The following is a 16,892-nucleotide window of genomic DNA, read 5'->3' as shown; positions in this document are numbered from 1 at the left end:
AGGTTAGATAGTGCTCACTCCTATGGCGCTTAGTGCCTGGAGCCCTAGGGCCTGCCACCTAGATCCCACTGTCATGTGACTAGGCCAGCCAGGTACAGGCTTCATGGCCTTGGTAGCTGAGTGCATGCATCTTCTGGGTCAGTCAGCGAGGTGGAGCCTCAGCCTCAGGAGCTCCCCTCCAAGAAATAATACTTGGGTTCTGAGCTCAAGACATACTCAGTAAAAATGAATTTCCTTAGATTATACAGGAGTAGAGTTGAAGGTGCAAGGAGTCGCTCCTAGGGTGGCAGACTAGAATATATTTCGGATCTTGCCCAGAGCTGTGTGGGATAGGTGAGGATACTGTTTGGGGGAGCAGCAGAGAGCTGCGCTCGTGGGGACGAGAGCTGCTACTGTCGTTCTTCTAGAAGCATACGACGAATCTCAGGACAGGACACATCCATCCTAGAGCCAGGGCAGCATCTAGAAGTTGGTCCAGTCACACACATGGACCCACTCTTGGCAAATCTCCAGCAAGTGACCAGATGATCTCACGAAGGAACACAGACATTCTGTGTGTGAGAAGTCAGTAGCCACTGGGGCCAGAGTGGTAGACACCTGGAGCATTTGGGAAGGGACCAGAGCCAAGTGTGTGGTGCCCAGCAAGGGCAGGGCAGCCCTGACTGCCCAGAAGGTTCTTCTGTAGGAGATACAGCGTGTTCAGGTGAGAAGGACACAGGCCAGAAGCTGAGGGAAGTGACAGATGTGTTGTACCTGGAGGTCAACAGGGTTTGTCACTTTAGAGGGACAGATCCTGGGGTCTGAGCCCTGAGAAGTGGCTAAATCTGTCACCTCTTTCCTGTTTCCCATGTCCCTACTGCTACTTCTGGTTTCCTGGCCTCATTTCATTTATTTGCCTGCACCTTCTGGATCACCATCTCTTGGTTAGTCACTCATTTCTGGGGACCTGTGTGGAGGATGAGCATCAAGATGCCGTTTAGATGGCTGTAGAAGGATCATGGGCGTACCTCAGACACACACCAGAGGCATGCTAAAGTGTCACCGTGAATCATGCATTCTTTCTAGAACATCACATTTGCCTCATTGGGTGAACTCAGAGTTCACGATGTCCTGTTTTGCAGGTGGCAAACTAGGAAGTATTAGGAGAAACCCAGTGCCAGAATATTGTTCTGATTTACCACAACATACACATAAGGTGTCCTGTGGCTGGTGGGCTGTGGTCCTGAGCTGGTCCGGGATCCTTGGGTCCACTGAGCTCAGAGCAAGGTGAGAGATATGTACCAGCTGCAGTCTGTGCAGTAGCCAGCTGCAGTCTGGGTAGTAGGTGGCTGCCGTTACATGCAGTGGCCAGCTGCAGAAAGCAGTTGCAGTGCATTTAGTGGGTGGCTGCAGTGTGTGCATTTGGCAGCTGAGGTGTGTTCAAGGTGTGTCTGGTTGAAGCTCCCAATTCCATTTCCAAGGAGGGTGTAGCTCTGTCTAGGGCTGCAGTGTGGGATACGGGCAGACCTCCTTTCTTTAAAGGCTTGGAAAGATGACAGGTGACAGGTGAGACCATGTGATGGACTGGACGTGTGTGAGGGTAAGAGGCGCACACCAGCGAAGGAGGAAGTCATTCTTGCTGCCATTTCGTGTAGCAGCAGACCAGGCCTGGCTTGGAGTCACCTTCACATAAACAAGATAAGTACCGGGAGTTAGCTGTGCTGCTGGCTTGATCCACTGTCTCAGAACCTTGACCTCACCTGGGGCAAAGCCTTTGGTGACACCGGTGACGTTGTCAAGGTGAAGACAGATAGTCCCAGTTAGTTCCAATCCGTCCTTGGTTAGCAGCCATAGACACAGAATTGAAAATGGAGGGAGGCTTTGTGTGATGGAGCCTGGCACATGGCGCCTGCGTTACAACTGTCCTTTGGCAGTGGCGCGCAATAGGGTGAGAGTACTTTCCAGAGAATGTTCTGAAGCTGGCCCTGATGTCGTCTCCTCCCAGAATAGTCCAGTCATGACTGGCCCCACCTTGTTCCCGTGGGCAGCGACACAAAGCCTGGATGCTGGGTTCCTGGAGCCTGGCCAAAGGTGCTGACAGGGTGCCACCCAGTGTAGCTGTCACGTGCACCGAGGTCATCCCTGTGAGTTAACCTATGCCAATCTCATTTTAAGTGGTACCCTTTACTACCTCAGTCCTCTCCTGGGTTCTCTGTGTCTCCCCTGAGGATCACCAGAACTGCCTGCCTGTCTTACACCCACAAGGAGGAACACTGTTGGGTTAGAATGTCCTCCGGGCAGTGTCCCTGCTGGCCTTGATGACTCCAGCAGCCTACAAGCTCTGTGTCTCCTGGACCAGTCCCTGGTGTTCACAGATGCGTGTGGGTCCTGAGTGCTACCTCCAGCTGCAAGCCCATGGGCTTTAAGGCTTTCCCTGGACACAGCATGGTGTTCCAGCCATGAGGGGCTCCTGCCTGACTCTGTACTTAGCTCCCAGTCCCAGAGGTGGTGGGATTGGAGGCTACCAGAGCACAACGTTCTGGGATAGGCTGTTACCTGTGAGATCTCAGCTCCACCTTTTTGAAGGTGGTGACTTGGTTGCAGATGGGTGTGGGAGGTGTGCCAGGGCAGTTCCTGTGGGAAAGTCATCCCTCTCCCGCATGGGTGGTTCAGTATCTGGGGAATGTGCTGACAGGCAGCTTGAGGGGACCCCTGTGTCCGCTCAGGCCTCTGTTTCCCTAGGAATGGATGAACCAGAAGAAAATGCGTGTTTCCTGGCTCCCAGGGGAAACTGGAGAGTGACCAAAGCATAGTGCAGAAGGGGTGTCCCTTGCGACTGCCTCTCAGTTTAAACCGCGTACCCCTTCCCCATTGTGAGTTCAGTTACATGGGGCGGGGTTTGAGCACAGAGGTGCTTGGGGGAGGTGCTGCCCTGGTGGGTGGCTGAGTGTGTCCCTTCCTACCTTCCCTCTCCTAGCAGGCCTGCTGCTGGGCCCAGCCTGGGGATCATCAATCTTTCATGATCTCCAGGCTAAGGTTAGCACAGATTTACTGCTCAGATTAATTTTAGCATCAGAATAGTCGGCTTCCCTTTGACACATCCCCATTGCTTAAAACAGTTTTGTATGGTAGCCATAAAAGGTGCCTTTATTAGCATTTCTGTAGAAGAGGCCTTCTCTTTTTCTCTCTAGTGTCAGAGGTTTGCTAAAGGGTCTTCCGAGAGGCAGCGCCTGTGTGATTCAAGCTGAGGTGCCAGCTTCACATGGGAAGAGAGCTGTTCAGCCTCAGCATCTGACCCCCTGTCTGGCTGCTCTCACGGGGGTCCCCAAGCCTTTGCTTAGGTTCTCCAGGCATGTTCTAGGTGCCCATCTTAGCTTGCTCTAGCTCCTGGAAGTGATCCACAACCTTTCAGGTTCAACTCCGAGATTCAATTCACAAAGAAATCCCAGAGCTTGGGGTGTGAGTCCCTTCTCCATCCGTTATGGGAATTTTCTCTGGGCCAGTCAGCCTAACTGCACTGGAATGAGGCCCCATGAGAGTCCTTCCTGAAATGTTGAGACATCATGTGTAGTGTGTCTCCACCAGGGTGAGCCAGAGGCCAAGAACATGTCACCTCTGGGGACACCCGACGGCAGCAGCCCAGGGTCAGGCTCGAGGAGTGATCAGCTGTGGCTGATACATAGTGCTGGCCATTGACTTTGCTGGCACCATGGAGCACCCTGAGGGCAGGCTGCAGCTTCCATCTGCACCTCAGACAAGGAGGGATTTGTTGACTTCATTGTGCTGTGCACGCACATGTTTACAAACATGCACACATGGATGTGTGCACACCTGGTCATTGCTCACAGTAGCTGTCGCTGTGCTGCTTGCCCATCAGCCTCTCAGCCCTTCTCACTGTGGGATCTTATGAGCAAATCTTTTGCTTGGCCCTGTGAAGCCACTGTGGGACTTAGTTCAGATCTGCCACTATGAGCAGGCAGCATCAGACTTGGAGAATGCTTTGAGGGCAAGGGGGCATGAGGTGTGCAGAATGCCTTGCCTGGTGCCAACACAGAAGTGTGGGCGCAGGCCTCGCTCCCACTCTGCATGCACGCGCGCACACACACACACACTAATGGACTAAACTCAGTCTCTTCTTTTGAGTTCTGATATTTGGGGACAAGGTAGTGGTCATGTCGATACTTTGTTGGTGACTTAAAAACAAGGATTGAGGGCTCATTTCTGGAAGTCATTTTTTCCAGGACTCCCTCCCTTGTAAGGACAATGAGGTTAGGTGAAGGGTGACTCTAAGATTTGGGGAGGTGACACCAGCAAGGAGCCAAGAACACTAAGGGCCAGTTTCTAGCCCAAGGCAGGCTGGTGGCTTCAAAAGGGCTGTGACAAAGTGACAGCAGCAAGGGGCTGACTCAGTTTCAGGGGAGGGGGCATTGCTGAGTGGAGGCTCTTCTGCTTAGTGAGGGAGCCTGGTGGGCAGGCCAGCGCTTTGCCTGGGAGGGAGAAGGAACAGGGGAGAGGGAGGGCATGAGGGAGATTGCAGTGATGGGGAGAAGCTGATATAGAGTAAACCAAGGATTTGCAGTGCCTGGATGGGCAGATAACAAAGGTAGCTCGGGGCTGGAAGGGATCCCTAGACTGTAAAGGCAGAAATGTATGTATTGGTTAGGGGTCACCAGATTGGTGTCCAATTGTCTCCCAGTTCCCCAGGATGTGCTGGACTTTGGCATGCATGTTTGTGCGTGTGCGTGAGTGATCACTCCCAGCTTGGAGGCTGGACTTTGACAGGTATGTTTGTGCGTGTGTGTGAGTGACCCTTCCAGCTTGGAGGCTGGACTTGTGACCGCTCCCAGCTTGGAGGCTAGACTTTGGCATTTATGTTTGTGTGTGTGCATGAGTGACCGCTCCCTTCTTGGAGGCTGGACTTTGGTATGTATGTTTGTGCGTGTGCATGAGTGACCGCTCCCAGCTTGGAGGCTAGACTTTGGCATTTATGTTTGTGTGTGTGCATGAGTGACCGCTCCCTTCTTGGAGGCTGGACTTTGGTATGTATGTTTGTGTGTGTACATGAGTGACCGCTCCCAGCTTGGAGGCTGGACTTTGGCATGCATGTTTGTGTGTGTGCATGAGTGACCGCTCCCAGCTTGGAGGTTGGACTTTGGCATGCATGTTTGTGTGTGTGCGTGAGTGACCGCTCCCAGCTTGGAGGCTGGACTTTGGCATGCATGTTTGTGCGTGTGCATGAGTGACCGCTCCCAGCTTGGAGGCTGCTGCCATCACTGTCACTGAACCACTGGGTTGCTTTTCCTGGGCGGGTCAGTTGAAGTCTTTCCTCCAATTGAACGGTGCCTGCACTGGGCTGTGCTTTAGTCACGGAATGCGAGTCGTCAAGCATGTCAAGGCATGCTGGGCTGGGAAGTCTGCCTAAGGAGGGAGAGTGGCCATTGGCACTGCTCTTCTCTTTATGTGTGCGGTGAACACGGGAAGAAGCTGGTCTCTCTGTTGCCCAAGCCGTGTTTGGTGAGATGGAACTATTCAGAGATCCTAGTTCATGCCCCAGGGGTGTTACGTGATGGTAAGTGGGTTCCTTAGCATTTTTCTTCTAGAGAATTCTTGGATATGGCTGGATCCTAGGATGTGTTGTGTACCAAATCCACTTGTGGCACCAGCTACCAACGTCCTCTAGGCTTGCCTCTGAGAGGTACTATCCCCAGGCTGTGAGCACAGCTTGCTGCTCAGATGTGTGAAGGGTGCTTCAATCAACAAGTTTTAGAGCACTGCCGATGGCCTCCTAGAATAGGGACGCCAATCCAGACACTGTTAGAATTGTTCTAATTGATAAGACAAACGGTAACTCCTCTTGGCTCTTGCTTTTCCGATTGTAAAAAGTTTGTATTATTTATCCTACTCTTTGGCTGAGTGCCCCTCCCCCCAGCAACTTCCTGAGTCTCCAGAATGAACCTGCCAATCTTCATCCATCATCCCCATCAGGGGACGTGGCTTCTCTCCATGCTGAGGGGCTGTCTGTGGAGAGTCATCTACTCAGTGGGGATGACAACATGTGTGAACATGTGATCAGGATTTGATGGGAGATGAAGGCATGCATGAGCAGTGTCCACTGACTGCCGGGTGCCCTTCTAGGGAGAGGATGAACACTATACAGACCAAGAAAGGGGACGTATGGGATGACCACAGCCAGGGGTCCTTGGCTGGGAAATCTAGAGGGCCAGGCCAGATCTTATGCTTCTGCACGGAGGTGAAGGAGGCCTGCCTAGTGGCGTAGACCCAGGATAGGGTCACCTGAGGCAGAGGTGCTGCTTTGACTCAGTTGACTCAGAGCTTGGAAGGAGAGAGCAGCTTCTAAGGAGCCTGCTGCATCCTAGCAGGTCAGATTCAGATGAGGAGAGTTCCAGTAGCCCCTAGATACAGAGAGAGACTCAGAAATTCTCTTCTTTCCCCAAGATTTCCACACATGTGCGACAGCCCTGATCTCACTGCTGTCACTGAGTTTGCTCCCTGAAGAGTCCTCTCCTGGCAACCGTCGCATCCTAAGGACACCCCGTCACCCTCACCTGTGTGCCCCTTTATCTAGGGATTCTCTACCCTCTCCCATGGTCTTCTTAAAATAGGCTCTCGCTAGAAGCAAGGTAAGAGTGTCTCTGCTGTGGTATCACTGAATGTCCCAGTCGCTGTTATATGACTGTGAAGAGACACCATGAGCACAGCAGTTCTTATAAAGGGAAACATTTAACTGGGGGCTGGCTTACGGTTTCAGAGGGTGAGTCCATTATCGTCATGGCAGCATGCCGACATGGTCCTGGAGGAGCTGAGAGTTCTATATCTAGATCTACAGGCAGCAGGAAGGAGGGAGATACGGGGCCTGGTTTAAGCATTTTTAATCCTGAAGCCCACCGCTAGTGACACACTTCCTCCGCAAGGCCACACCTCCTAAACCCTGTCGAGTAACGCTACTCTCCAGTAACCAAGTATTCAAATACACGGGCCTCTGGGGCCTTCTTGTTCAAACCACCACGCTGGGGGAAGGACAGGTCTGGGCGAGGAGGAAGGATGCACTCACTCCATGGCAATGCTCTGTCCCTTTTAGGGACAGGTCTTTACTACTGGGAGGCATGAGTATCCAGGACCAAGAGAGAAGCACACTTTACCTCGGGGAGAGAGAAAGTGTGCGTAGGCATATGCTGGGGGTTCTGGCTGTCAGGTGCACTTGCAGGGCCCCCCCCCCCCCCGGTCAGGACTCACATCCACCGGTGGAAAGGGAGCGGGACTGTGAGGTTTCATGCAGTCCACACTCCACGCTACTGTGCATTCTTTGTACCCAGTGTTGTGGACGGAGAAGGTGGGTGTGCTGTCACACTCGGCTTCATGAAGCCGGACACTGACTGGGAGCGTGATAGACTGAAGGTTTGGAATGAGGTTCAGATGTATGCAGTCTGGAGAAAACCTGATGGAAATGCACGGCAGTGGTTTCCTGGGTAACCAGTGTGTTAAAAGTTGACATACAGTAAGAAAAACATGTCACCCTGGAAGAAGTGGCTGAGGGCTGAACTTAGGAACTGTATCAGTTATTTAGTGGTACCAACTCCTAGCAGTCTGTTAGAATGTTCTGGAAACCTCATGCCCCACTGCTTTGGATGAGGAGACATTCTGAGCTCTGAGTCCCGGCTGTGTAAGAGCAGACTGTGTGGCCAGCGCTGTGTGTGTAGCCGTGAGGCCGAGTTCTGGCTGAGGTCCAGGAACACCTACACAGATCTCGGTGGGGATTGGCACCGCTGCCGTTCTGGGAAAGAGGAGCAATTAAGAGACTTCCAAAAGCAAGTGCTAGTAGGTCGATTCTCTCATTTAAGTGACTTGGTTTTTTGCCAAATTCTGTTTACAGCAGTGCTGGGCTTAGCTCAGGTGCTGTCTTCCAGCAGGGGGGTAAGCAGAGTGAAGCTAACGCTAGTTGATGACAGATAGCTGATGCTTGGGGTCTGGGGCTCGGCGGAGAGGAGGAACTGTTCTGACTGAGAGTACTCAATAATGTGCTGCTGGATTAGCCCCGAGGCTCTCTCCTGCTCCGTCCCAACAGCCTGCCACACTCAGGTCACCAAGGCTGACCAATCCTTTTAACCTGATCTCTCTTCTTGCTTGTGTTAAGAGGCCAAACAAAAAGAGTGAGTCTACACTAGTAAATGGCCAAGGAGCTTGATCCTGGCACAGCTCACACACAGCCCGCTGTGGAAGTTTAACCTTCTGTTTCTGTGCTGATGGCACTGAAGCCATTCTGATTCCACGCTGCTTGCTCGCCCTGCACACCAGACCACGGCTGATGGCGGAGCTTATGGACTCTGTTGGCCCCACAGCTGTGGCTCAGATTCTGCTTCATGGCTCAGGGTTATGGAAGTTCCTGCGCTGTTGCTGTATGCCTCCAGCCCAGACTTGCTTTTCTTTGGGTTCAGGAAACGATAGAACTCTCACCTGGCAGTTTGCAACCTCACTGAGTGAGTTTCAGTCCATTTTATCTGGTATGAATAATTGCCTCTCTGGAGGTGTGCTGTCTCCAGTGTCTCATGTGGGGTGGGCAGGGTGTATGATCTCAACGTGGCACATATATACATATATGTGGATTCACACGACAGAAATGTTTTGCCAAACCTCAAGCAAGGATGACTTTTTGCCACTTTTCCCCAAACTTAAAAAAATGTATATATAATGTAAATAATGGCCTCAGGGTTATGGGAGGTTCTCAACTCCTCTTGCACTGTGGATAGGGAAGGTCTCCTAAGGATGGTGAGGTCACGTGCACACCAGTTCTGTAGTCTATCTTGAGCTGGGTGTCCTGCAGGATCCAGCAAGTGGATGAGACACACTCATCTTAAACCGTCCCACCAAGTGTCTCTTGCTTTTGTCGCAGGTGCTTGCAGAGTCATCACTGTGCTCTGGGCACTTCGCTGGGTAGACAGTGACACGTAGGGGAGTATGCATGTATCCTGCCCTGTGGAGGACCCCGAGCACCCTGCATGGATGCTGTGAACCCTAGTCTTTTCCGGGAGCGTTGTCCGTTGTCCAGGTCAGCTTGCTTCTTCCAGACCATGTCACAGGGTGTAGGATAACAAGGAGCTCAGGTCTGGAATCCACCTGCCGGAAGGGAGGGTCCTTGGCCTTGCTGTACATCTTTGGGTGCTTGGTGCTCCCGAGGAAGGAGAAGTGTGATCTGAGGAGTAAACCATTGTGGGGCCGAAAGGGACCCGGCTGTGAGGAAATGGATTCAGTTTATCCCCTCCTAGTCAGCCTCCGTGTGCACTTGTCACGGGAAGCCTGTCAGTTCTGGTTTGTGCCGGCTTCAGTAAATACCTTTGTTCTACGTGAGTCTTTCCTTTTGTGCCAGGTTCCCAGCTCTGACAGCTCTACAGGTAGATAATGGTACCATGTCGGCAGGGGAAGGGACTCTGGGAAACTTGGAGCTAAATTTGTTCTTTTCCTTTTAGCAAACTATTTCATAATCTTTGAAAAATGTGAAATGGCTAAGTTGACTGCAAGAGAAAGGAAACAAAGAAGATGGGATGGACCGGGAGTGGAGAAGATGGGGGAGAAGGGGTGGGGAACTATCTAGTGGGCTCCTTTTCGTGAGGTTTCTGTCCAAAGGTTTTCATCAGTTTCAGAGACAGGAGAAACACCGCCACCATCCTCACACCACTGCTGTCGTTTAAGCTTCATTCTGAAGTCTGGCTCACTTGGTCTGGACTCTGGTGACAGTCACTGCCTGTCTAAGGGACCATGATCCATGAGACCTCCGTTGGAGATGTCACAGGCAGAGCACAGCCCACTGGTTCACTGCCTCTGAGAGTCCCTCTTCTACAATGACAATATGTCTGTTGGTATTGTCGTTGTTCAGGTCCTGTTTAGGCAGCTCTGTTGATGAGGGGTCATGAGTGTAACTTCCGTGTCCTTTCTGTTTTGCACGTATGTATGTACACGCACACATGTACAATCATATACATTGTAGGTTGAATCTGTATATTGCAGAGAACATGTGGTTTATACAACAAACCTGTAACCAACATTATACTAAACAGAAAAAAAAAAATGAAACATTTTCTCTAAAGGTGGGAATTAGATACGATGTCCGCTCTGACCTTTTTTATCCAGTATAGTAGTCAAACCCTTGGCTGCAGCCACAAGGCAAGAGAAAGATATGAGGGACAAATCAGGAAAGGAGAGGAAGGTAGCTGCTTCGTGGCTGTCCTTTCTCCTTCCTGCTCTCCTGGAACATTCTAGAACCCTGCTGCCACTCAGTAGGATTTCTTAGCACTCCTTGTCATCTACAGCTTATAGAGGTTTCTGGTTTCTCTCTCTCAAGTCATTGGATGGTGGCTTTGTAAGTGTAGCTGCCATCTGACCTTGAAACCGACTTCATTCCCCAAACATCTAGTTACTTTTAAGAGTTCTGTCCTGTGCCATAAACTGAGCATTTAGTGTTCATGGCACCAGTTTAGTTGTTCTGCGGGAACTGCATTAAAATCTCTGTAGAGTTTTGGATAAAATGGCCAGCCTTACAAAGAGAAACAGCCGCTATCAGCACAAGACAAGGAGCCAGACACGGTAGTATACACCTATAGCCCGGGGCACTCATTTCCCTACAAGGTAATATGTAATGTAAGTGGCCATTGCCACTGTGACGTCATCCCCAGGCTTCTGTTCTGGGACGGTAGTCAGTCCTTGAATGGAGACACTGCAGCTGTGGAGCTCAGATATTGAGAGGAAACCGGGCTCTGTGGTTTGCATAGGAAGAAGATGTGGGAAGGGCTGCTTCCTGCTGGCTGTTTGGGGATGACTTCCAGGGAAGGCTGCTTCCTGCTGGCTGTTTGGGGATGACTTCCAGGGAAGGCTGCTTCCTGCTGGCTGTTTGTTTGGGGATGACTTCCCGGCTGTTTGGGGATGACTTCCCGGCCTGCCCTTTCTGATGTGTGGGGTGACACCTGCTGTCCAATGCTGTCCAACTCCAGTGGCGGCTGTTGGGCCACTGCATTCCTAGCGTGCAGGAAGTGATGGACATTTAGTGACTGCTGCCTGGTTTATAGACGAAAAGCTCTTCTGCAGCTCTCCTTGACTTACCTGTGTCAAAAACACCGGGAAGTGAATGAGTTAGAGAATGAATGTCTGCATGTCCACATGGGACCCTCTCCTGGTCTCCTTTATAGAGTGGTGAAGCAAGACCCTCAGGGCACTATTTGGTCCCTGTTCTGCTGCCATATTCCAGCCCTACACAGTAAACTGCACAGTGGTATCATGGAGAACACATTCATATTTCCCCATGGTCCTGGTGAGACCCAGTGACAGCAACCTCTGGAGGACAGAAAGCAATTAAAGGCTCACATGCCAGCCATAGGCACCATCTCAGTCCCCGCGCTGGAGGCTCAAATGCCGGCCATAGACATACCATCTCAGTCCTCATGCTGGAAGCCCCCAGAGCAGACCACTTTCCCAGCTTTAGGGAAGGGTATTGATGGATTGGGCTGGGGGCTGGCTGTGTCCTAACTGCTTGTCACTGCTGTCTTGCAGGAAGAGGGTATCGTAAAGGAGATTGACATCAGCAACCATGTGAAGGAAGGCTTCGAGAAGGCCGATCCCTCCCAGTTTGAGCTGCTGAAGGTCTTAGGACAAGGGTCCTATGGAAAGGTGAGTTGAATGGAATGGCGGACTGCCGTCAGAGGCAAAGGCAGTACTGGCTGAGTCTGGCAGGGTTTGGGCATCGCAATGCCCACATTAGCTGAGCCTGTGTGTGTTAGAATCATGAGTCATGAAAGCCAGGTCACCTACATTCCCATGCTCATCAGTGGCCTCTTTGTGTGTGGTTATTGCAGAGGGAGCTGGATTATTGCTTTTAAGTCACGGAGTCTTGGACGTTGAAGTCTCAACAGATCTTTCTGAAAAGAGGAGATGAGAGCATAGGAAAATGAGTAAAGGGGTGGAGGTCTGCTCTAGATTGGTCTATACAGCTGTCACTCAAGAATCAAATGGGGAGACCTTCCCTGGATTGGCCTATACAGCTGTCACTCAAGGATCAGGGAAGCAGGGATTTGGAGTCAGTCTCTTCACCTGGGTCAATGACATAGTAGTTTTGCTCTTTGATTCCTCAGTTTCCCTATCTGTAAAATGAAGTAGCTCACTTATTTTATAAATTGTGCTGTGGGTTAAATTAGCCATGAGTCCAAGCTGGCTGTGGCCTGGGAAGGGTTTGTGTGCTGAACCTGCACATTCTTTATATCTGCCCCATGGGTCGTAGCAATGGTGGCTGATCTCTCTCAGGAGACAGGAATGCTGGCTCTTCCCTCAGCGTCCCCTCCACACACAGTGTGGTCCTCACTGTATGCATCTGGACAGGCAGGAGCTGAGAGCCTGCTAGAGCGAAAAGGCCCAAGTTGAGCACAAATCAGTGCTTCCTGACGTGTGAGCAGAGCTGTCCTGGCACTGTGGAATAACTATTCTGGGTTGCATGTGGACGTTTGACGAATCTTGTCAGTCTTCACATGACTGGGCCAGAAAGAGGATGGGCTTAGTCCAATCCGACTCAAATCTTGGAGTGGCTTAGAGCGATCTCATGCAGACCCCGTTCTTTTGACTGTTTATGAGGCAGAATGCCTTCTTTTCCTTTTCTGCACAGGCTAGTGACAGTAAGCCTGCTTACACTCACATATGTTACACGTACATCATGGGGGTTTACAACATGGGTAGAAGAAGCGAAATAAAGATGTTTCTTATGTACACATCTATTGTCTCATGAGGGAGGAGCCTCTTCCTGTTTAGATTCACACCAGTAGCTCCATTCTTTCCCAGAACACTGCCGAGACAGAAGTGCTGCTGGGGGCTATTGGCGGGCTCTGCACTGGGTGACTGCTGTTACATTGTGACTGTCACAGCTCCGTCCCCACGGAGAAGCACCTGAGTTCCTGGGGAAAGGGAGACAGAAAGACACTTCCCAAGCCCCACAGGGGTGTGTCAGAGGTCCAGGTGTCCAGCCAGTAGTCTATCTGAGCAAGAACTGCCCTGAACCTGAACACCTCTTGCTCAGGAATGAGGCTTACATTGTACTCCTGATGCCCTGGGTTCAACCCCAGCACAGTGTTAACAGTGTGAAGGAACACACTTGTCACCTCTGCTCTATCAGAAGCTCAGGGTCCACCTCAGCAACATCCTGAGTTCAAGGACAGCCTGGGCTGCCTAAGATCCTGTCTTAAACAAACAAACAACACCAAAAAAAAAAAAAAAAAAAAATCAAAACCGAGTGGAGGAGGAAATGCTTCCCAGGATCTTCATTCGTCTTACATTTTAATAAGCATTTCTTTGAAATAACGTTGACATGGCTCTCGACAGTGCTCCTAGTGACAAGTTGCACACCCCACCCTTCAGTTCTTAGTCACGGATGGACAGGAGGGACAAAGGAATGGAGCTGCGCAGGTACCAGTGGGAGGAGATCTTGCCTTCAGCTCAGTTCCTCCAAGCCCAGTGCCCTAAGGAAAGCAAGGAGACTCGACTGGGACTCTAGAAAGAAGTGCGTTGCCCTGGAGAAGCCACCCGGGTCTTCCTGGGCTCTGCACAGCAGCTAAGGGGATCCCAAATCATGCTGCGTCTGCCCTTACAGGTTTTTCTTTTCCATGAGACCAGCGTGAGGTGCTGACCGGTCTGACTGACTGCCCCACACTCTCCCATTCCCACTCTGCAGGCAAATGTGCTGTGTACTCATAAACGTGGGGCAGGCGCGTCTCCTTTCTGTGGAAAGGTTCTGGATGCTGTGGATCCCAGGGCAGGCCCTGCCTGGTTGACCCCAGCATGGCTGACCCTTGCCCATCCCTGAGCCTACTGTCTGACCTCCCTTACTTGAGTGATTAAATAAGTGCCCCCAAACAAGCAAATGGACAGGGCACCTTCTTTGCCCTTGATGAACTCCTGCTGTGTGCCTCTCTGTGCTTGTGCTGCAGACCAGATGGCTTCTACAGCAGCAGGTAGGGAACCCCGGAATAGGGAGGCTCTGGCTGGACATCCTCCCAGGCAGCAGCTGAGCCTTAGCTGCCTTGGGTCCCCATGCCAGAGTATCCCAGAGCTGGAGCGCGGTCCTACAAGGTCCTCTGCACCAGGTAACCAAAGCTGTGGCTCTGGTGCTGTAGCTGTGTGCAGGGCATAGCCTGGGCAGTCTTTCTGACATAGCCTCTCCTCGCCAGTGTTGGTTCGCAGCTCATCAGCACTGTGATCATCCCAGGAGTCTGGGCTTAGACAAGAGGAAGGTGAGTAACAGCCTTGGGCTTCAGAAGAAGAGCGACCTAAGCTTGGGAGATGAGGAAGCCTGGTGCTGTGTTCCAGTGGTGTCACTCATTACAGTGATCCCAAGAGCCCGGGACGGGGCAGGATGACTGCATCTGGCCTGGACCACACAGTCACCTGTGCATTGTTCTGACAGCGGAACAGGTTAGCGCACACCACTGCCAAAGCACCAGAGACACAGCAGCCACATTTGCTAAAATTATCAGTTACTTTGGGGCTTATTTTATTGTATCCAAATAAATGTCTAAATTACACAGTCCCTCCTCTTATGGTGCAAGAGGTGACCTCTGTCCCATCCTCTAACCACCTTAGAGAGATTGCTGCATGCAGTTCTAATACTTGGCACTTAATAGGAGTATATTAATAGTGACAAAGTGAAGCTATTTCTGTGCCTTTAAAGAGGCAGAAATCCTGCTTAAAACATGAATGTAAGCCTTAGCCACTGTCATCAGTGGTCCCATTTTTGAAGTATGAAATAAGATAAGGAAAAATATTTTCAGTGCTCAAAGCCTGAAGCAGGAGGATTGCCATGACTTTGAGGCCAGCCTGGGCTACAGAGTAAGACATTATCTCTCCAAAATTTTAAGCATTTTATATGCAAATATCTGTGTATCAATTGACACTGTCTCACCTGATTTGTAAATGGCACCGCCCAGTGCATGTGAGGATGTGGTTTTCTGTTTAGATGCTGGCAGGTGGGATGACTGTGCTCTTCATCCGTTTGCCACGACTCTGTCTCGCCCTTTTTGTGTTGCTGTAACTGACTTATCAAAGACTAAAACCTGGACAGAGGCCAGCAAGTCCAAGGATGTGGTGCCGGTGTGCCCACATGTGTGAAGACCCTCCTGACGTGTTGTGATGTGGCACGGGGCTCTGCCAGCCCGTCCCACCATGGCCGTGTGGAGATTAGAACTACAGCAGGGAACCTGGGCGACACTGTCACGTCATGCATGTTACATGGCAGAGTACAGGGAGAAGGCAGAGAAAGGCCAGCAGTCCTACATGTGCAGGGGCTGGGGCAATGGGGCAGTGCAGACTGCTTCCTCTCCCCAGGCTTCTCCCTGCATGACTATTTTTCCACTGTGCAAATCCTTTTCTTGGGATTTCCTTCTCAGCTGTAATAAAAACAGCATAGAGGGGGTTCCTCTGTCTGCCAACCAGAGTCCTGTGAACAGTGAACAGTGACCCAGCATAGTCTTCTCTGTATGAAGGCTCGGTGACCTGGCCATAGGTGACCTGGCTGTGGATGCATGCCTCCCTGACCCGACATACTGGCATACAAGCGCCACAATAGGGGTGCAGCCAAAATGTTCTGTGCTGACTCCTCAGTGCTCAGTTCCCACTGACTCCAGTCTGATGGTCGGCAAGAAAATGCGCTGGTCGTGTGGCCAACAGCACAGGCCTTGCTCCAAGCCCCAACCTCCTTTCCAGCTCTTAGCCTAACCTCCCAGTGATCTAATGGACACTGAGCTGCCATGTGCGTAGCATCTAGGGTCCACCATCACCACCGAGACTCCTGCCTCCTGCCCCACCTCCTACTTCCTGCCTCCTACCCCCGTCTCCTGCCCCCTGCCTCCTGCAGATAGATGTCGCCGGTGTCAGGAGCAGGCTGGAATTATTTTAGATGGTATCAGATGGAAGAGTCCTTTCAGAGGCAGAGACTTAGCAGTTAGGCACTAATGCATTGTGTCTTCTAAAAAGTCTCTTATTCCAACCATTGTTGTCTCATTTCTATCTGCTTATTGGTAGAAATGAACCCACACTGGCACCCTGGGCTCATTCCCTACACCAAGGAGGTGACCTTGACCCAAATGGCATTGTCTAGAACAAGAGCCCCTCCATCTGCAGTAACTTCTAGGGATGTGCAGGACCACATGGATCCCAAGATCCTGTGGGGGGTCTGGTGCCTCAAATCCAGAATGGCAGTCAGGAGCAGAGAGAAATTTGTCCGTGAATGCCCCCTTGTTAGCTTGCTAGCGTGTACGCATCTCTTTCTCACTCTCATGCAGTTCAGCACCCCTGCCTATGGCTGTGCCACCCATTGTGGGCTGGGTCTGCAGAGCCCACCATAGACACTCACACAGGTAGGCCAGTGTTGACAGTCCTTCAGGGGTCTCTTCCGGGTGAGTCTAGGCTGTGTCCAGTTACAAAGCTAACAATGACGGACAGCCAGTGTGTTTTCTGCTCCTCAGGTGTTCTTGGTGAGGAAGGTCACAGGCTCCGATGCTGGTCAGCTCTATGCCATGAAGGTCCTGAAGAAAGCCACCTTGAAAGGTAAGGGTCCTGGGAGGGGTCAGTTCCTTCTGAGACATCACGGCAGTCTTCCTGGGCAATCTGAGGACATAATGGCTTTACTCAGACTTCATGGTTTCAGGAACCCCGGAGGAGGGCACCGGGCACCACTCTGGGCGATAAGCTGCCAGCGTTTCTTGAGTGTTGTTGCCATCCCTGCAAAGTTTGTTCGGCTTTCAGAGGGAGCTCGCTGCATAAGTAGCATCTGCACATGCTCTGCTGCAGAGAGCCATGCGGGAAAAGAGCAGTGGGAAGGAAGCCATTTGTTCCGGCTGTGTGGCTCCACAGCAGACCTGCACCGCCCGCCA

At 51.5% G+C, this 16,892-nt stretch overlaps 1 protein-coding gene across 4 annotated transcripts in view; it reads left to right on the top strand.

Annotated features, from left to right (window-relative positions):
- Positions 1-16,892, top strand: part of Rps6ka2 (ribosomal protein S6 kinase A2) — a 252,979-nt gene that overhangs the window by 164,952 nt on the left and 71,135 nt on the right. For all 4 annotated transcript variants that reach the window (XM_057761330.1, XM_057761333.1, XM_057761332.1 and 1 more), the window contains 2 exons: positions 11,536-11,652; positions 16,485-16,566. In XM_057761330.1, coding sequence (XP_057617313.1) covers positions 11,536-11,652; positions 16,485-16,566 — 199 coding nt within the window. The remainder of the gene's footprint in view (positions 1-11,535; positions 11,653-16,484; positions 16,567-16,892) is intronic.

This window comes from Chionomys nivalis, chromosome 2 (assembly GCF_950005125.1).
Source record: "Chionomys nivalis chromosome 2, mChiNiv1.1, whole genome shotgun sequence".
Lineage (NCBI taxonomy): Eukaryota > Metazoa > Chordata > Mammalia > Rodentia > Cricetidae > Chionomys > Chionomys nivalis.
Note: the sequence above shows the minus strand (reverse complement) of the source record. Positions and strands in the feature narration are given on the sequence as shown.